The 21,691-nt window shown below is 44.4% G+C and overlaps 1 protein-coding gene across 1 annotated transcript in view; it reads left to right on the forward strand.

The window, feature by feature from the left end:
• Positions 1-5,254: 5,254 nt before the first annotated feature.
• The window catches only part of CHRFAM7A (CHRNA7 (exons 5-10) and FAM7A (exons A-E) fusion), a 38,168-nt gene continuing 21,731 nt past the window's right edge, over positions 5,255-21,691 (forward strand). Inside the window, exons 1-2 of the mRNA XM_034409442.3 lie at positions 5,255-5,507; positions 9,112-9,251. Of these exons, the coding sequence (XP_034265333.2) occupies positions 5,453-5,507; positions 9,112-9,251 (195 nt within the window). The 5' untranslated portion in view covers positions 5,255-5,452. The remainder of the gene's footprint in view (positions 5,508-9,111; positions 9,252-21,691) is intronic.

Here is a 21,691-nt window from a genome sequence, read left to right on the forward strand (position 1 = left end):
AGAAGAAGAGGAGGAGGAGGAAGAGGAGGAGGAGGAGGAGGAGGAGGAAGAGGAGGAGGAGGTGGAGGAGGAGGAGAAGGAGCAGGAGCAGGAGGAAGAAGAAGAGGAAAAGGAAGAAGAAGAAGGAGGAGGAGGAGGAGGAGGTGACATATTCATTTCATAATCAGTAAAGCGAGTGAATAGGAAGTTAAAGTCATCCATGTTTTAGCTTCAGCCATGCACATTTGTCTAAACCACCATGGACTAGGATCACCTATCTTGCAAAGTCACAAAACGGGGATTTAGAAATCACCATTGGCTGGATTCATACACACTTTTGCTTAGCTAAAAACTAATACCTGTCTGAAAGTTTAATATGAAGCTGAAGTGTCTGCAGGCGTCATAAAAGTCAAGCTGGCAGCTACAATGGTGAGGCTGAAGTTTTGTTTGTTATGATGCACATCAAATAACATTGTAATTCCAGAAAGAAAGGATTGGATTTCCTAAATATATGATTTAGCAATTTTTGAGAATATATATATATTCTCAATATATATATTGTCGATCAGAAAATGCCACAGTATTTCTGGGGAAAAAAAATCTTGGACAGGTTGGTGAATATTGAAAGCTTAGCTTCTCCTTTTAAAAACGTATCTGAACTTGAAATATACTTGCAAGTACAGACTTCCCCCCATCTTTCCAATGTTTTCATGTGTTACCTTATGCTTTTTTCTCTTTTTTCTTCACGTGTTGTGAATTGTTCATTTTGTTTGCTTGCAAATGGGTGAATAAGCAGTATTTTTTTAAAAAAATTATGCAGCTGAAAAACAGGCAGAGGTTTTCGGAAGAGGGGAAAAAAGATACGATGGATTGTTGAACGATATTAATAAATCTTGAGTCTTCTAATAATAGACTCCTAGATTTCTCTTTCATTTTTTTTTTAAACAAATGTCTCCGAGGCCCCACGTATAAAATTTATACCCCTTTAAAAGGTACATTGTGGCTTTCTATTATTCAGCGTTGAGATGACAGTGGAAAAATTGTCAGAGTTAATTTCCTGCATTATTCAACACAATACTATTTGCTTCCCGCCGCTCCAAAGTATACATTCTTCTACTGTTTCTTCTTTCTGTCTTTTCTATTCATGCAAAATGCACAAATCCTAAAGTCATCATCTTTTAACGACCCCATAATCCCTTGAATGGAGCTAGCAGAGTGTTTACTGGCCAGATGCCCTTCCTGTCACCAGTACGGAGTCTTGTTCAGCAGATATATTCTCATCATGCCCAGAGAGAGAAATATCTGCCTCTACCTAGGATTGAACTCACAGCCTCCTGATTGTGAGCCAAGAGCTCCACTTCTAGGCCACCGCACCACTCCACAAATCCTAAAGTCAGATTTGAAAAGAAAAAAGAGACACCCCCCCCCTAACTTGAGATATTACTAAAGGTGTTGTGGTCCACCAGCAGCCTGTGGACCTGGCAGCAGAGTCAGACAGTGAGGAGGCTAGGAGAACCATGGGCCAGTCCTGGAGTCGGGAAGGCCTGAAAGAGGGCTCTGTGTCGGAGGCAGAGATGGGGCCAAGGCCATCTGGGAGCAATGTGCAGACTCTGGAGCCTCCAGAGATGGACAGCAGAGAGGCAGAGGAACAGAAGGAACCTGTTCCTAGTGCATGCATGTGAAGAGCTGCCAGAAGACAAGAGCAGCTAAAGCAAAAAGGACAACTCAGGAGTAAGGCCAGGAGATGATTGGCCCGTCCCAGAAGGCTTAAAAGAGTAGGGTTAGGGTTAGGGTTAGGTTAGGAAGGAAGGAAGGAAGGAAGGAAGGAAGGAAGGAAGGAAGGAAGGAAGGAAGGAAGGAAGGATAGCAGAATAAGAGAGTTGGAAGGGACCTTGAAGGTCTTCTAGTCCAACCCCCTGCTCAAACGGGAGACCCTATACCATTCCAGACAAACGGCTGTCCAGTCTCTTCTTAAAAGCTTCAGAGAAACTCCAAAGGAGAAGAATAAGAACGTCCAAAAATCGCTTCTAAACCCAGCTGTGGCTAACGCATTTATTCCCCCCACCCCCGGTTCGACTTTTATCCGCCGGTAGTTAAACCAGCAAGAACAGCTTCAGTCAACAGTCCCAAGTTTTCTCCTTTGTTTTTGAGCACTAATTACTTGGAATTTATGATTTGAAGATGACAGCCTAATTGTTTCGCTGGAAATGTGGCTCTCCTCTATGTTGCAGCCTAGTGAACTGTAAAATATCCCACAGATGCTAATTTGAATGAATAAAAGATTTCCCTTGCTTCTTAAACCTAGCCTTGACAGTTGCTTTAAGCAAGATCTATGTCTCGGAATCGGTTGGCGGGCACGCTTCCTGATGCCCGAAGTCATCCCCCACCCCACGATCTCCAAGCCTGACTACATTTTAAGGATAAATGAAGCCATCTCTTTGGATTATTTAATAGAACATTAGATGAAGATGTTCTTTTTCGAAGCACAGAATGGCGGCGATGACCCTCCTTAGATGGTGAAGGGCAGAAACCTGTCTGGGTGGGCAAGAGAAAGCCATGTTCAGACCCTCCTAAAAATGCTACCAGTCCTTGGTCGCCCCCAAAACAGAAAGGCCAAAACGAGGGGGTGTTAAGAGGGGAGATGAGGCGGTGTTAACCATTCATGGTCTTGAGAGAAGGAGAAGGTTCTGTCCATTTTTTAAAAATTCCACCTGCATTTGTTGTTATTGTGTTAGTGAGTCATCCTGATGCCTGGTGACTAGAATAAATAACAGAATAACAGAGTCGGAAGGGACCTTGGAGGTCTTCTAGTCCAACCCCCTGCTCAGCCATCATATCAGTGATGGCTAATCTTTTTGCCGTCGCGTGCCAAAAGCAGGAAGAGTGTAGAGTGGTTGTGCGCCCACATTCCCACACCCATAATACAAGCCTCCCTGCCCCCCGCGCATACGTACACGACCCCCCACGCTCTGCCCACTTTTGGCACACAATGGCAAAAAGGTTACCAGTGAGCCTGGTAGGCCTGTTTTTCACCCTCCCCAGGCTCCAGAGGCTTTCTTGGCACCTGGGGAGGGTGAAAACAGCCTTCCCCACACACCCTGAGGCCCTCCGGAGGCCAGAAACAGCCTGTTGCCTGACTTCCGGTGGGCCTGGAAGGCCTGAAAATCAACTGGCTGGCGTGCACATGCGTGCTGGAGCTGGAGCTCGCGTGCCCACAGATATGGCTCCGCATGTCACCTGTGGCACGCGTGCCATAGGTTCGCCATCCCGGCCCTATATCATTTCAGTCAAAATGGTTGTCCAATCTCTTCTTAAAAACTTCCACAATATCTGGGGCTTTGGCTATATTTTCTGAAGAGTTTTTTTTCTAATGCAGGCTCCCAACTCCCAGAGTTGAGAGACAGTGGTTGGCCCAAAGTCACTCAGCTGGTTTGGTGCCCAAGGTAGGACTCGAACTCAGCTTTCCATGCTCCTAGTCCAGCACCTTGGCCTCTGGATCAAACTGGGAACATCCAGTTGACGGTTGAAAGCAAACCTGGAAAAATAAGACCGTCTTCCTTCTCCCATTATTATTCATCTATATCATGAGCATTATGAAGAACTCACTCCCGCCAGAAGTAGAGATGACCTCCGGCTTGGATGGCTTTGAAAGGGCCAAGGTCAAATTCATGGGAGGGAGAAGAGGAGATGGCTGTCTCTGGAAGCCTAAATGGATCCTCCTAAATGGATCGTCAATCTGCAAAGATAGGACATGACGACGTCAGCTGGAGTTGGGTATTAGGCGCAGAAGGAGTTGGGTGTGAAGAAGGAAGCCATCGATATCTGTCACGAAATTGGATTCCAGGAAGATGGATGGATGAGACTGGAGTCCCCAAGCTTGTGCAAAAAAAAGCCTTTTTGGAATCAGTTCCAGAACCTAGATAGGATCAAATCAATCGGCTGAATTAGATCTGGCTGATCTGAATAGAGCACTTCTCTTGCACATAACTCTGTTCCAGAATAGGGAAGAGACTATCCATCGCTACAAGTCATTCCTTGTCCTATTTGAGAGCTTTTGGTCTCTCTCTCTCTGTGTTAGTGTGAATGTGTGATTGTGGAAACCAGAACCCGAGTTTCTGAGGCCTTTGATCAGATCTTGCAGGCGTCTTCTAAGCCCTTCAAAACAGGGGCTGCTTCTTAAACAGACAAGAGTAACGTTAACCCTTACAAAACATGGTTGGCTTGTGGGGGGCCGAATCCATCACATCTTCCATATCTCCACGGGGAAATCACTGGAGGCCACCTGCCAAGAGTGCCTCTGAGCACATGGACGGCCTTCTGGACCCAGGATGGACAACAAGTCCATGCCTTGTTGACAAAGGGGGTGGGGGGGAGGGATTGTGTGACACCAACCCTTTGGGGGTCAAAGTGGAGAATCAGGCTGTCTGATTTCCAGGGACCAAGCTTAGGGATGTAGCCCACCACCCGTCCTGACCACCTAGAGTCGATCGTCCAGGCCCCCTTCCTTACAAGCGAGCCGGGTCCTTGCTCTTCCTGCCCTCCTGTCGCCAGAGCGCGTTGCAAAGCGCTTTCTCGTGAGCAGGCGGAGGGGTGGGGGTGGGGGTGGGGGGTGCGGGATTGCCATCTCCTGCCGCCTGGCTAGCGCTCTCTGGGTCAAGACGGAGCAAGGCTGGGCCCGCCGCTGAGCCAGGAGGGAGAAGGAGGAGGAGGAGGAGGAGGAGGAGGAGGAGGAGGAGGAGGAGGAGAGGAGGGGAGGAGGAGAGGGAGGAGGAAGAGGAGGAGAGGAGGGAGAGGAGAGGAGGAGAGGAGGAGAGGGAGGAGGAACAGGAGGAGAGGAGGAAGAGGAGAGGGAGGAGGAAGAGGAGGAGAGGAGAGGAGGAGTGGAGGAGAGGAGAGGAGGAAGAGGAGGAGAGGAGGAAGAGGAGGAGAGGGAGGAGGAAGAGGAGAGGGAGGAGGAAGAGGAGGAGAGGAGAGGAGGAGGAGGAGGAGGAGAAGGAGGGGACAGGAGGGGAGGAGGGGGAAGAGAGGGAAGGAGGGGGAAGGGGGTCCCGCCGCTCTACATAAAGCGTGCTGGGTCCGGGAGCTGCAGTGGCTGGGAGCATCAGCAGCAGCTGCCGCTCGGCTCCTGACGCGGGGAAGGAGGGAAGCCCGTCACGTGGGAAAGGCAGAGCGGAGCCCAGCCGACCAGCGGCAGCGGCGGCGAGCGAGCGGGCGGTGGGCAGGTGGGCGGGCGGGCGGGCGGGCGGACGAGGGAGGGAGGGAGGGAGCCGGGCAGAGAGGCGGGCCAGGCGGCGTCTGGCTCCGGCAGGCTGCGAGGAGGCGGCGGCGGCAGAAGGCGAAGAAGAAAAGCCGAAGAAGGAGACCCTCCACCCGGCGGGGCTTCCCGGTTGCGCGGGATCCCCCGGAGCTTCCCCGCCGGCCTTGCGCCCTCGCCAACTTTGCGCCTCGCCCGTCCGGCTGGCCGAGCGGCGCGATGGGGCTGCGGGAGCTGTCCGTGGTGCTGATCCTCGCCGGAGGACTCGTGCGCGGTGAGTGGGGGGCTTCGGGAGCTCGCTCGTCTGGACTCCGTTGCGATCGCAGCCTCGCTTCCCCCACCCCCAAGGGCTAGGGAGGAGGCAGAGCAGGGGGAAAGAGAGCCTCTGAGCATGTCCAGAGTGCCCCGTTTCCCCCTTCTTGGTTTAAGGGGCTGTTTAAGGACTTGAGCATTTGGAGGGAGGGTCTTCACGCAGATCTAAGGTGCCTGATTCAAATAGGATTCCCAGGGAAGCAGGTAGCTCAACCCTTCGTGAGGGATCAACCCTCTAAAATCGGCATGGTGATAAGCAAGGAGGAACAACTCACAAGCGACCAAGAAGAACCAAAGTGTTGCTTGTTTTGTGTCGATTGGCTTTCTCCAGCAGGGGTTTCCTCCCCACAAGCCCCCCTGAGCATTGGGGGAGGGGGGACCCTCCAATGGAGTTTGCACGCTGCCATCATGTGGTTGGTTGGCTCTCAGCTTAGCCCGCTGCACAAACTCAGCTCACTGGGTTTGGCCAACCCTGCTTGAAGTTGTGTGAATCCCGCGACTTGCGGTTGATTCAACAAGCAGTTTAACACCGAGACTCCAGAATACACTCCAGAGATCTGAAAGGGGGGGGGGGGAGAGTACAAAATCTAGAAAACTGAATTCAACTTGGGGTTGATTAGATATTCAAGTCTATATGGGCATAATCCCAAGAAAACGTGCCTAGCTCCCAAACTTTCAAAGGTCTTTCAAAGGTGTTGTTTTCCTAATACTATCACACCTAAATGCCCAGACGTTCCTATTTACTAATACTGGGGGAGTAACTATGCCTAGAAAACGTGGGTCTCGTTCCTAGGAGGTAGGCAATTTTGCTGTAAAACTTGGCAAGTCCCTCTGGCTTTCTTGGATAAATTGGGAGATCTGCAAATCCTTTCCCTCCACCAGATGCTTAAAATTTGGTTCACTCACAAGCAAAGCCAGGCTGGGTTGGGACGGTATGTAAGAGTCCAGCTGCTGTGATTTTATGCCTGCTTATGTAACTCGCTTTGAACTCACCAGGGCTTCTGAATTGGCTTGCAAAAAAAAACCTGCACCACTGTTAGGCTTATGGCTCTTAAGTTAATTAGAAAGAATAAAGGAATTGCTTTTTTTTTTTAAAGTATCCCATCAAGCCAATTTTCAGAAATGATTTGCAAAGAGTTTCCAGTAAGTTTTTATGATGGGAAAAGTACTGTGTGTTCTTTTTAATTTCTGCTAATCTGGCTCCATTGTAGCAGCTGTTTTTAGTACCCCTGATTTATATATATATAATAGCTAGATAGTTAGATGATAACTAGATGATAGCTAGATGATAAATAGATGATAGATAGACAGATAGTAAGTAGATGGATGGATGGATGGATGAATAGATAGATAGTTAAATAGATAGATAGATAGATACTCTCATATTTTGCAGGTAAAGCATTATGGGGGACTTTGCTCAGAGACCCCAACTAGTAAGGTAGGTATCAGCCAGGATTTGAATCGTGGACTCCCGGGTTGAAGGCGATGGCTCTAACCCAAGGGTCTCAAGGCCCTTCCAAGCTCTGTTTTTGAAGTGTGGACTTCAACTCCCAGAATTCCCAAAGCTGGCTGGGGGATTCTGGGAGCTGAAGTCCACAGATCTTAAAGTTGCCAAGGTCGAGGAACATTGCATTAGTGAGTTTGTTTTTCTTTTCCTGTCTCATCTCCCTGGGCCCATCCATCAAAGAGAATCTCCTTTGCAGAGGAGCCTCAACATCTGTCCCCAGCTGCAGGTCTGGAGCTGTAACCTGTGAACCCCCTCCGATAAGACCATTGGCGCATTTATCCCTAAACCGCACATGTGAGAGAAGAACTGAGAACCGAGGTTTCCGAAACAGTTCATGCCTGCAGATGTTTCGCTTCTTCTGCCATATGCTCCTCTCTTTCTTTCCCCAGGGAAAGAAGAAATAAGATGCTCTCTGTGCCTTCAAACTGCTGAGAAACTTTGCATACAATGTGAAAATCTGGAGAAACAGTTGGGTGCAGGGAGATTTATTCCTTATTTTTTCCCCTCGCTTAACAGAGCGCTTACTTTAAGGGCAGTAAGGGAGGCGTTAGACACATCCCTGTGTGATTTGTAGTCCGATCTCCAGGAAGAGTCTTTGGTACTTGCTGAGGGGGAAAAGTATACCTCTTTGCAGTGGTGAAATCCAAACTTTTTTACTACCGGTTCTATAGGTGTGGTGTGGCTTGGTGGGCGTGGCAGGGGAAGGATACTGAAAATCCCCATTCCCTCCCCACGCCTGGGGGAAGGATATTACAAAATCTCCATTCCCATCTCACTCCAGGGGAAGGATACTGCAAAATCCCCATTCCCACCCCACTCTTGGGCCAGCCAGAGGTGGTATTTGCCGGTTCTCCCAACTACTCAAAATTTCTGCTACCGGTTCCCCAGGACCTGTCAGAACTTGTTGGATTTCACCCCTGCCTCTTTTCCAGAGATGCTGCCTAAACAATGAATAACAGAATAGAAAAGTTGGATGGGACCTTGGAGGTCTTCTAGTCCAACCCCCTGCTCATGGTAGATAGATAGATAGAATTCTTTATTGACCAAGTGTGATTGGACACACAAGGAATTTGTCTTGGTGCATACGCTTTCAGTGTACATAAAAAGAAAAGATACATTCATCAAGAATCATAAGGTACAACACTTAATGATAGTCATAGGGTACAAATAAGCAATCAGGAAACAATATCAATATAAATCATAAGGATCCAAGTAACAAAGTTACAGTCATACAGTCGTAAGTGGGAGGAGATGGGTGATAGGAACAATGAGAAGATTAATAGTAGTGCAGACTTAGTGAATAGTTTGACAGTGTTGAGGGAATTATTTGTTTAGCAGAGTGATGGCGTTCGGAAAAAAACTGTTCTTGTGTCTAGTTGTTCTGGTGTGCAGTGCCCTATAGCGTCATTTTGAGGGTAGGAGTTGAAACAGTTTATGTCCAGGATGCGAGGGGTCTGTAAATATTTTCACAGCCCTCTTTTTGACTTGTGCAGTATACAGGTCCTCCATGGAAGGCAGGTTGGTAGCCATCGTTTTTTCTGCAGTTCTAATTATCCTCTGAAGTCTGGGTCTGTCTTGTTGGGTTGCAGAACCAAACCAGACAGTTATAGAGGTGCAGATGACAGACTCAGTAATGGTTTGTGAGAAAGGCCTTGGAAGACAGGAGAAAGAGAGAGATGCTGCCTAGGGAATGATGAGATAAGAGACAGCCTAGCCCGCAGCTGGATCATGGACAGGGCAATAGACTTCCTTCTTAATTTCTCTGTCGATGCTTATGTGTGGACCAAGGGACCAAGGGGAGAGTTGTCCAAAGAATTAAAAAAAAAAAGAGGTGATTGCATGGTCAGTGGGTAGACTTCATCTCCCAGAATTCCCCATCCACAATTCTGGGAGTTGAAGTCCACCTGTGCTGGCTGGGGTATTCTGGGAGTTGAAGTCCAGCCATCTTGAAGTCGCCAAGGCTGAGAAACGTTGGTTAAAGGATGCCAGTTTGAGAAGATGTGCCAGACGATCCTGACTTTGGAGGCTTCCCATGACTTCCCTCTTTCTTCTCTTCCAGTGAGCCTGCAAGGAGAATACCAGCGGAAACTTTACCGAGAGCTGCTGAAAAATTACAATCCCTTGGAAAGGCCAGTGGCGAATGATTCTCAGCCCCTCACTGTCTCTTTCAGCCTTAGTCTCCGGCAAATTATGGATGTGGTAAGATTTCTTCGTTTGCGTAGTGCCTTGTCTTCCTCTGCCCACATTACAAACATCCAGTTTCTCCATTTGGGGGCAGGACAATTGGCAATAGCCATGATGCACCTAGAATTCATCAGATCTGTATCTTCCTCTATGCTGGTTTAGTGGGTCCTAATCAAATATTGCCAGTAATATGTTGGGCCTTGTATGCAAGTCAATGTGAGAGCCAATTGTTAATTTTTTAGTCGTCTTAACAGCTGGTTGAGGGCAGCGCTGAGCCACGATGCCTAGACTTGCAATGTGGCCCAGGGATGGCAGTGGATAGGCAGAGCCAGCTGTTATACATTTATTTAGCAGGTCATTGGAGGTTGCCAATTACAGCTTTTGAATTCGGTCATGTCAGCTCTTTGAAGTTGGCAAACAAACCCTTCAGGGCTGACTGGAATTCTACTTCACTGGCATCAGTACAGTTAGCCTGATTCGGTCCGTCTTTCCTTCCTTCCTCCCTTCCTTCCTTCCTTCCTTCCTTCCTTCCTTCCTTCCTTCCTTCCTTCCTTATCTTCCTTCCTTATTTTTCCATTTCTCATCTCCCTTCCTTCTCCCTTTCTCTCCTTCCTTCCTTCCTTCCTTCCCTCCTTCCTTCCTTCCTTCCTTCTCCCTTTCTCATCTTCCTTCCTTCTCCCTTTCTCTCCTTCCTTCCTTCCTTCCTTCCTTCCCTCCTTCCTTCCTTCCTTCCTTCCTTCTCCCTTTCTCACCTTCCTTCCTTCCTTCCTTCCTTCCTTCCTTCCTTCCTTCCTTCTTCCTTCCTTCTTCCTTCCCTCCTTCCCATTTGTTTTATTTCTGTTGACTCATGTCCAACTGCTTGGATAAGTCCCTGCAGTTTTCTTGGCAAGGTTTTTCAGACCTGATTGGCCATTGCCTCCTTCCAAGGGCTGAGATAAATCAAATCTGAGCTTCCTTCTCTGATTCTCAAGTCCAAGGAGGCTTTTGTGCCTGTGGGTCACTATACACCCCTTCGAGGTAGGCCGGGTGAGAAAACAAATGCCAGAAGCAAGTTGAACTTTTGGGTTCTAGAAGAATGAATTTTACTCTCTGCAATTCTATCCATATTGCTATTTTTTTTCCTGTAATTTTTAATAATTTTCAATAAAAATTTTAAAAAAAGGAATGAATTTTACCAGTCATACTTGCAGAACTTTGCACAGATCTTTGCAGATGCAAACAACGCCTCTTAAAAAAAAAAAAAGAACGAAAGAGAAAGCCTATTTTTAAAATTAAGATGAAAAGAATTCAACCTGCAGAAAGAGATCCCAATGCTGCTCAACCAACCTTTGGAATCTCCTTTGGAAGTGGGAGCTGAAAGACTGATAACCTGCTTCCCAAACCCCAGCCGGCTCTGTTACCTTCACTCATCCTTGGAGATGTTACTCCGGCTGCTTTTGGGCTTTTAATTGTTTGCCTTTTGAAGGCAGGTTGGTAGGAACTTCGCTTTCTACTTTTCTCCTGTTTAGAATTTGCTCCTAGGCATTTTGAGTGGGAAAAAAGCTTTTACGTGCTTAGGAAAGAAGTTCCAGATATTTTCCTTTGTTCTTTTATTATGGGGGGGGGAGAAAGGGGGGGGGGAACGGACGCAGTGACATACTGTAATAATCAAAAAAGCGTTTTACAGACATGCTCTACTTCCTAGTCCGAAGTCAGAGATTTGTAAGATTTCCAACGCCTTGAAAAATTTCCATCGTTTGGTTCTGCGGCAAACGCTTCTTCTGCTCTGAAGTTGTGCCAACCCCCAAAAATATATAAGAATATGTGCTTTGTAGCTATGATTCCAAGCCCAGATAGTTCTCCACTTACAACAACTCATTTAGTGACCATTTGCAGTTACAACGGCACTGAAGAAAGTGACTTAGGACCGTTTTTCACACATACGACCGTTGTAGCATTCCCACAGTCACGTGATCAGATGTTTGGCAACTGACTCCTATTTATGACGGACGCCCTGTCCCGGGTCACGTGATCCCCTTTTGCGACTTTCTGACAAGCAAGACTGGGGAAGCCAGTCTCACTTAACAACCGTGTTCCTAGCTTGACAAGGGCAGTTTGTTCACTTAACAAACGTGGCAAGAAAGTTCGTAAAATGGGACAAAGCTCACTTAGCAAATGTCTCATTTAGCAACAGAAATTTGTGGCTCTGTTGTGGTTATAAGTCGAGGAGGACTACCTGCAGTGGATACTAGAGCTGTTAAGAGGCCAGGAGTTAAGATTAATATAATTTGTTGCTAGTATTTGTTAAGTTGGTCAAGTACAACGTTGAGGTTAAAGTATTTTGTACTTTGTTGTAGAGAAAAAAGTTGGAAGGCTATAATTTTTTCCCCCTTTCCTTTGTATCTACACCTTCCCCCCCTTCTATTTTCCAATCTTTATATTCACCTGTATTTTATCTCATGATCATCTTAATAAAATGCATATATAAATAAACAAGAGATCAGCAGGCAAGGCTCTGCAAATTCTCCCCCAGCAGACAGAATCCCAAACCCCAAATTTTGGGGGAGGCCAAATATCTGCCTTCAGGATCTCCACTCACGGCTTTGTGTTAGGGTAACTTTCCTTATTAAAGGTAAAGGTTCCCCTTGCACATATGTGCTAGTCGTTCCCGACTCTAGGGGGCGGTGCTCATCTCTGTTTCAAAGCCGAAGAGCCAGCGCTGTCCGAAGACGTCTCCATGGTCATGTGGCCGTCATGACTCAATGCCAAAGGCACACGGAACGCTGTTCCCTTCCCGCCAAAGGTGGTCCCTATTTTTCTACTTGCATTATTTTTACCTGCTTTCGAACTGCTAGGTTGGCAGAAGCTGGGACAAGTCACGGGAGCTCACCCCGTTTATGCGGCACTTGGGATTCGAACTGCTGAACTGCCGAGCTTTCTGATCGACAAGCTCAGTGTCTTAGCCACTGAGCTACCACGTCCCTTGTAACTTTCCTTATTAGCCGCCCACAAAGTCATTATAGAAATGGAGAAATGACAGTCCAGCCTTTATAACCTGGGTTACATACTTACCGATCTGGCTAAACACAATTAAGGATGGAATGAAAAACAAAGCTTTGGACCAAGTCTCTTTAAAAATAAAATAAACCATTTGGGATTTTTTTTTTTTTAAAAAAAGATTTTGAACAGCAACCACTGAACCATTAAGATAATCATATAATTCCAACAGAATAAAAGCAGTTTCAGTAGCTGACTGGTAGAATATTTCAGCCACCCAAATAGCAGGAAGGAGTGAATTAATCCAAATTGAAAAATGTAAGGAGAGCAATTTTGGGCCAGGTTTAAATGGATCGGAAGTTCAGCCTTATCTTTCCAGATTCCAAGGGGAGATCCCGAAATCAGATAGGAGAGCAAGGATCCCTCCCCATGAGCAATGGCTACATGCAGGTAGTCTTCGACTTACGACCACAAGTGAGCCCAAATTTTCTGTTGCAAAGTGAGACATTTGTTCAGTGACCCAAAGGTGCTTTTTCAAGAGGCAACTGGACTTTCTTCTTCTTCTTCTTCTTCTTCTTCTTCTTCTTCTTCTTCTTCTTCTTCTTCTTCTTCTTCTTCTTCTTCTTCTTCTTCTTCCTCTTCCTCTTCCTCTTCCTCTTCCTCTTCCTCTTCCTCTTCCTCTTCCTCTTCTTCTTCTTCTTCTTCTTCTTCTTCTTCTTCTTCTTCTTCTTCTTCTTCTTCTTCTCCCTCTTCCTCTTCCTCTTTCTCCTCCCCCTCTTCCTCCTCCTCCTCCTCCATCTTAGCAGGGTTTGACTTGTTCCCCAAGCTACCTCTTCAGCCTCTTAAAAACCATTCTGTTTTTCTGTGCAGAGTTTCACACATCTGTGTAACATCTCCTATTTTTCTCCCTTCTTTCTAAGAGAAAAAAGCTATTTCCAATTGCTGCCAAAATAAGAGCAATTTGCATAAAACGAAGAAACAATCGGGTCTGGGCAAAAAAGAAAACTAAATTGCTGGTGTTTGCAATTCTGAAATAGGTATGGAGGCATCATGAATTCCAAAGATCTTTTTATACGCATGTAAATTGGGCGTTTAGTAATGAGTCAGCTGTGATTAAGGAGGCCTGGGAAAAATGACTCGGATCCTAGAGGATAGCTGGGATGTGATGGATTGCTTTGGATGACTGGGGCTGAAATATAAAGCTTCCTTTCACTCCTAAAACAACAGGATCAGCAAATCCAGATGTCGTGCGATAGTTATGATCACCATTAAGCAGTTAATGCAATAGAATTACATCCTTGCTCGTAATGTTTATGCCTCAGCTGTGCATGGTTCAAGTGTCCTTGGCTTGTGTTGTTTTGAATTTTATGTAAGTGCAGGGGCTAGAACAAATGTTTTTGGTTGCAGAGAAATTTGCATCGCGGGTTCCTTTGTGGAAGACGGTTGGCAGCAGACTTCCCCCCTTTTTTTAAAAAATGAATTTATAGTGCATCATTTCCATGAATAAAGGGACAGTGGAGAAGAGATGGCGTCAGAGAGAGTCTTGTCAACTGGAGGGGTGGAGGGTCCCAAATCCAAGAATGTATTTATTAATTATTATATTAACTTTCAACTCCATATGGGCACCTGAGGGTTTACAATATCTTCATTTAAAATTATGGGTATCCATGGTGACCCCGTCTCTTGAGAATTCTGTAGTGCTGGGAAAGGAAACAGAAGAAAGGAAGGATCAACCGCAAATGGATGGATTCAATTATAGTGATAATAGATATATTGTTAAAGACCTGAAGGTTGGAGACAATCCCCCATGGAGAAAATATATGTCTTTGCTAACAGTCAACGCCAACTGATATCATATTATCCATCCATCCATCCATCCATCCATCCATCCATCCATCCATCCATCGCAGTGACCCAAGAGTGGGAGGCAAAATCCCAACACACCTTGATGATATCACAACTGGCATACTTGCATCAGAGGTCAGGATGCAACTACAGGTATTGATGAGATGATGCCACCAAGCACACATCAGTGTTTGGACAACATTGTGGTCCCCTAGGGATGCTACTATATTGAACTATAAAACTGACAATTAAAGCCATTAAAAACAAGCCAGCCTCAAATCCCAGCTACTATCTAGATTTAAGCATCGACAAAATCTCTCTGTTTTTATGGTGCTCTTAGATGCCATAAAAAAAGAGCAACATCTGGATCTTCATTGTAGCTTGTTCCAAAGGGATGGACCCAAACTGAGAAACATTGTGTCCCCTCCCCTGATCTCTCTATTCCTGAACTTCAAGTAGAAAGAGATTTAACTCTGTGCTGCAGCCAAAAAACAAGCTTTTGCCCGCTATGCGAGGAACATCATGTGTCCAGCAGAGAGTTTTGATGATTGCTGAGCTAATAATGTCTGATCATCTCTTTGTTCCTCGACCCAAGTCTTTTATTCCTGACCCTGTCCAGGGTCCTGAAGGGATGCCCCTTACAGAATGTCTTGATCACATTGCAAGCGCTTAGTCTCTGTGTGTCAATCCATGAAGTCATCACCCCCCATTTCAAAATGTTGACCCCATCACTTGAATGGTCCATGTCTCCAGCCTTTCCCTTTACAAATTCAAAATTGGAAGGAACACCTTGGACTGATAGGAGGTTTGCCTTTCTAGGCAAGTTTAGGAGAAGGCATTTCTCCATTTGTGGTGTCCTCACCCTGGCTTTAAAAGGTGCTCCCTCTGACAACTTGATTGATCAGCTTTCTTAACACTCTGGACAAATGCACAGATGGGCCATGTCTATCTCCAGGACAGATTAACTGCCTTTTTATAGGTTTGCTCTCAGTGTCAAACTGTTTCTAAGCATTCCAGGGCTTAGAAAATTCCCACCAAACTCAGACATCCTGGTATCAGAAAAAGAGATCTGTGGTTCAGACAGTTAAAAAGAAATCACTATTAAAAGAGCCCAATTAAATGTAGCCCAAATAATTAGCCAAGGTGACGAAGGACAAAGAGGCAGAAATAAACAGAGGCCAACACAACAGTGATAGTAAAGTGATGGAACCAAGAATTATCTCAACAACTGAAAGCTATGGAGAGGTATAGTGAATGGACTTCATTCATTCATTTATTCATTTATTCATTCATTCATTCAAATGTCTGTAGCTGCCTAACTCAACCATGTGACTCTTCTTGCAGTATTACCTGTATTTCCTTTTCTTCTCCTTTTGCTATATTTTGTGTGTGTGTTTTGTAAGCTATTTATTATCCCAAAAAGGAATAGTATGCTGAGTGGGTATATCAATGCTTAAATTTGAACCAAACGGTGCACGTATTTGGCATTTCATACGCCGTCACCATTCTGAAAGTAATCAAAAAGCTGGGTTTGTGTAAAGCTCCATTACATTCCCATTATCCCAAGCAGGGCTCCTCAAATTAGCTTCGTGTCTGCACATATTCCATGTATTCTATTAACGGACCATCCCATTAAATCAAAATTATGCTCAACCAGCCTTAGTAGATCTAAAGGGAGAAGTGTTCTATGCCAGGGGTCTCCAACCTTGGCAACTTGGTTTGGTTCTGCAACCCAACAAGACACACACAGACTTCAGAGGATAATTAGAACTGCAGAAAAAATAATTGCCACCAACCTGCCTTCCATTGAGGATCTGTATCCTGCACAAGTCAAAAAGAGGGCTGGGAAAATATTTACAGACCCCTCGCATCCTGGACATAAACTGTTTCAACTCCTACCCTCAAAACGACGCTATAGAGCACTGCACATCAGAACAACTAGACACAAGAACAGTTTTTTCCCCGAATGCCATCACTCTGCTAAACAAAGAATTCCCTCAACACTGTCAAACTATTCACTAAGTCTGCAGTACTATTAATCTTCTCATTGTTCCTATCACCCATCTCCTCCCACTTATGACTGTATGACTGTAACTTTGTTACTTGGATCCTTATAATTTATATTGATATTGTTTCCTGATTGCTTATTTGTACCCTATGACTATCATTAAGTGTTGTACCGTATGATTCTTGATGAATGTATCTTTTCTTTTTATGTACACTGAAAGTGTATGCACCAAGACAAATTCCTTGTTTCTCCAATTACACTTGCCCAGTAAAGAATTCTATTCTATTCTATTCTATTCTATTCTATTCTATTCTATTCTATTCTATTCTATTCTATTCTATTCTATTCTATTCTATTCTATTCTATTCTATTCTATTCTATTCTATTCTATTCTATTCTATTAACTTTAAGACTTGTGGATTTCAACTCCCAGAATTTAGGAATTCTGGGAGTTGAAGTCCACAAGTCTTAAAGTTGCTAGGGTTGGAGACCTGTTCTACGCGACTAAATTCCAAGTGCTGCTCAAAAAACATATAGGTTTTGCTAAGTTTTCTAACCGCCTCGCTTCTAAACACCTTCACTATCTCTGCCAGTTTGTAATTATTGGAATTTTCCCTCATTTGATATGGAAGAAATATACCCGCCTACTTAATAGCTTCTTCAGATTTCATTTTGGGAGAAGTGGAAATGTGATTTCCAGAGATCTGTGTTAGGACTTTTATTACTTAATAAGAAAAGTAATTTGCCTTGCATCAGTAAAAAAAAAAAAAAAAAAAGAAAAAAGATCCAATTAGGATGTGGACCCAGCAGTGCCTTTTATCTGATGATGTTGTATCAGCTAGGGTCTCTGACAGAGTGTGGGCGATTGTTAAATACCGAGGACCCATGGAATCACAATCATGGGCTACCAGAAGGCTTCCTTGTAATCTTGCGAACAGTGAATTGCAGACCCAATTCTTCTGCAACTAGGAATATTTGGGTCTGATGTTGCAATTGTGTCGCCATTATTTTCCGGACTGAAAAGGAACTTAATCCAGCAAGTATAAGAAATGCGGTTTGCCCCACTCCACGAAGAGCTGTGCTTGCTTCAATTACTTTGAAAATGACATTTCCAGATTTACATTTATCATCGCGATGCTATCTAGGAGGGTGGGAAATGTTTTTGAATGAAGCCGCTCTGAATGGGAAGTGTCTCATTTTGAATTCAAAACAGGCCGTTTCCAGGTCAGAAGAGTTGTTTTGAGTGTGAAAAGGCAACAATCTTGGAAATGTTTCCCTATGTGCTCAAAACACTTAGAAATAATTGACATGGTCTGTTTCATTCTTAAGACTAATGTTGCCCATTCAGATGGGGTGGGGGAGGGAGGGGGCTGCATGAAGCCCCTTATTGTAAATGACTCTATCTAGAAAGAGAGTTTGGATACCAGCAGCTAGCTAATATCTGCTACAGAGTTAACTAGTTGAAGGCCTTTTTCTAGCTGCTAGTAAATTAGGATCTAGATCAGTGGTGAAATCCAATTTTTTTTACTACCAGTTCTGTGGGCGTGGCTTGGTGGGCGTGGTGTGGCTTGGTGGGCGTGGCGTGGTGGGTGTGGCAGGGGAAGGATACTGCAAAATCCCCATTCCCTCCCCATTCCTTGGGGAAGGATACTGCAAAATCCCCATTCCCTCCTCACTCTAGGGGAAGGATATTGCAAAACCTCCATTCCCACCCCACTCTGGGGCCAGCTGAATTTGCAAAGGAGACCATTTGTTTTGCGCTCCTTATGGGTTGTTGCTGTGGAAATATAGGATTTTGCTGGAAGAAGATGACTTACATTGTACTAGAATTGCAGCCAAGCTTTCTGTTGCCAGTTGATTCCAACAACGGAGGAGCTGAAGGTTGAAGCTGTGATAGAAACCCTTGCCAGATCCCACCATCTCTAGAGCTAGGGGAGGGAGGGGGGGTTCCATCGATCAGCCCATCTGTTCGTTGCCTACAGTCTTCTTAGTTTGGGGAATCTTCCTCTTTGCTCCTCAGCCTCTCCACTTCCTTTAGATCGGTCCAACATTGCAGATGCTGGTAACAGTAGAAATGGGCTGTCTTCAATTTACCTTCAAGTCGTCCTAAAAATGTCCTATTGTGTGTGAGAGAGATAGACATAATTAGAAAAACCTGGAGGGTTTCTTTTCAGTTTGTTTTTTTCAGTGGGAAAGTAATCGTTATGACTTGATCTAGGGACAGAGATCGAAGAAGAGAAATCGTAAATTCCTGAAAGTATCTACTGGGGAACAATATATATTTAACATTTCAGAAGAGCAGAAACTGTGGTTCCTCTCTCTTGCGCCTTCAAGGAAGTCAACTTTGCTAGATGCACTCAGATGTTTGAGGGTGTAAAGCAGGAGTCCCCAAACCTGGCAGCTTTAAGACTTGTGGACTTCAACTCCCAGAATTCTCCAGCCAGCATAGCTGGGAGTTGAAGTCCACAAGTCTTAAAGCTGCCAAGTTTGAAGACCTCTGGTGTAAAGGAAGAGAGTATTGGAAATGCTTTCATTATGGAATGGTGAAGTTTCCACTGGAAAGAAGTATTATAATTATAACCATTTAAAAAATGTTGGCAAAATTAAAGTAGTTACGGGAGCTTCTCTTCTTTAATGTTTAACGACTTTGTTCCCTCCAGAGGATGTGAAGGAAGTTTCTTTTATTGTCTGAAGGAGAAGGGATAATAATGTTGACGCTTCTGCACCGTTAGACAGAAATTTATAGCTTGGCGTACTCGTTGGCCCTCACTGACAATCTCTTCATTAATTACTTGAACTTAGCTTGTTATTGCAATTAAATAAATGGCAACATAACCTCTGTAGTGGAAGACTCATTAGTAGGTCAACAGCAGATGGAGGAGAAAGCAATGCTATACCTCTAGTTAATGTTGGGGAAATGCATTTTTTTTAATATAAAAAAATAAATAAATTAAAAACTGTCCCTGTCAACCAATACTTTCTCAACGGTTTCCCCGTGTCTAATAATAATAATAATAATAATAATAATAATAATAATAATAATGATGATGATGATGATGATGATGATAAAGGTCATGGTGATTATAAATGGCATTCCTGACCAGAGCAGACTGTCAAATTGGCGCAAAGAATCAGGGCCATTTGTAAGGTTGCAGCATAGAAGATTTATTCAAGCTTGTAGACAGGAATCTGGTCGACTAAAGGTCAACACTAAATTGGTGCCAGATAAGGGTCAATGGAATTCAGGAGGGGTTGGACTGGGAACGCAATGACTCTAAACCGATAACATGCTTAACTCTGCCTCTCCAGCTGTGCCTGCTTTTCTCCTACATTAGAAGAGCGGAGGAACGGAATAAAATCCAAGAAATGTTGTTGGCAAACGAAAGCTGATGAGTCTCCCCTTCCACTCAGGGCAACCACATCTTCAAATCAACCAGCCCACCTAGTTGTGCCCAAGATGGGACTCGACTCACAATCTCCAACAAAAATTCTTGCATTTTATTCCATTCCCCTCTGTTCTTCTAATGTAGGAGAAGAGCTGGGGAGGTGGAGTTAGGCAAGTCATCAGTTTAGAACTGTTGAGTTCCCACCAGCACTCCAAGTCCAACCCCTCCTGAATACCATTGACCCTTATCTGGCTCCAATTTAGGGTTGAACTTTAGCTGACCAGATTCACGAGCACAAATCTTCTATGCTCCAACCTTACAAATGGCTCTGATTCTTTGTGCCAGTTGGACAGGCTATTTATAACTGGGTGATGCCAATTTCCACCTTTTCAATCCATTTCCAATAGTTGAGCATGGCTGCCTATAATTTAACCATTTCTGAAATAAGTTATTTGCTCGTGGTGGTAAAGATTATTATTGAAAGCTGATGAGGTCCATCCTTTGGGAGTTTGAATGTGGAATATTTCTGGGCATGTGGCATAAAAGGGAGCGTGGCCCCAAACTTCTTAAAGTTTAAGAAACTAGTCCATTTCCTGTCTGTGCCAGAGAGGGATCTACCGCCGAGATTATGGCATGTTGCCGAAAGCCAGGATTGCTCCCAATGTTGCTGGTTCATATGCTATTCAGTATAATGAAGGCCCTTTTACTCAAAGCAGTTGGTTCTTAAGTTTTAGCCTCCTTCCTTCTTTCCAGATTACACTGCTTGCCTGCAGGGAATTTTGAATTATGCATCGTCAGTAGAATAGTAAACTACCCCAGAATGACAATTTTTACAACAGCTTGGGGAACCGGGACTGTGTTTTTACTATAGGCTATTGCTGTGCAGTGTGAATTTAGTAATAGCATAAGATGCGGAGAGGGTACAGCAGAGTTATTTTGAATTATAATCATTGTCTTTTGCTGCACGCATTAAGCGTTCCTTTGATTTTAATCTCTTGCGAGCGAACTTGGCAAAATCTGATGTATTTTTGTGTGTGAAGGGGAGCAGATCCCTTAATAAGACGAAGGACTTAATTTTGCAAAGAGCAAGAATATTGAGTCCCTACCCCAGACTTAAGAAGTAAACTTCTCTGCAGAGGCAAAATTGCTGCAGCTGCTTTTATGGAGCATAAGAAAAATAAGAACGGAAAACAACCTCGTCCAATGTGTCAGTTAACATTTAGGGAATGGTTTTCCAAACTCTTCACTTGCTAAGAAATTGTGTGCGGGATCAGCTTAGCTGTTGGAAACGCAATTTATTGCATTTATTGATTTATCATATTGCTAGGAAGTTTAATGGGTTGACCTCTGCAAAATAGACTGCCGTTTCCATTGTCACCGAGATGTCACCGAGATGTCACCAAGATGTTCGGCGTTGGCCACCTGTCCTTTGGTTTCCAAATAAAATCGTTTGAAATCAAAGAGCCAAAGTATCTGCCGAAAAAGCCTGTGGAATGATTTGGTTTGCTGCAAAAAACAAAACAAAACAAAACAAAGAAACTCCTGGCCCAGCCTCAGAATGCAAGTTTACTTTTATAGCTGGGTGACATTCCTGGAAAAGGAATTTGGAGTCACAAATCTTCAATGCGATAATCAAAAAGAAAGCAACTGCATCTAGAAATGCTCTCGCATGCATTCTGAATTTTTAAAGTCAAGTGCTGTTCCTGCAGGAAGAGCTCGTCATAAAATTCTTTTTTTTTCTTCTTCTTCTTCTTTTGCTAACTCTGCGCTAAGTGCTTTGCCAAACTTTGCAAATTAGCAATGCGGGAAGAAAAGCATCTCTGCGGTTCTTCACTTCCTATTATTTTTTGGGGTTTTATTTTGTTTTTTTCACAAAGGCGACTTGACATTTGATTAGAATGGCTGTTAAAAGCTGCGCAAAACTTAGGCGTCGTTCTCCGAGCTGAATTGGAGGGGGAAAAAATAATAATAATAATCTTGACATTTGGGCGTTCGTTTTGTTCATTCAATTATGGCAATAATTAGATTTGTATCCCGGTCTTCAGCTGGAAGCCTCTTGTTTAAGAACGGTGAAAATATAGACTTGCGAAGCTTGTACTTAAGAGGCCTGAAAGAAATGGAAACATGGGAGACCTTTGGGAGAAGGGAAGCCAGCTTCATAAAAACAGGACGTCAACTCTGGAGGGGGAAAAAAAATTAAGAGATTAAAAAACAAAGCGAGGCCTTTTGCATCAAGAAAA

The sequence above is a fragment of the Pantherophis guttatus genome, chromosome 13 (genome assembly GCF_059756535.1).
Source record: "Pantherophis guttatus breed Tessera chromosome 13, ASM5975653v1, whole genome shotgun sequence".
Taxonomy (NCBI): domain Eukaryota; kingdom Metazoa; phylum Chordata; class Lepidosauria; order Squamata; family Colubridae; genus Pantherophis; species Pantherophis guttatus.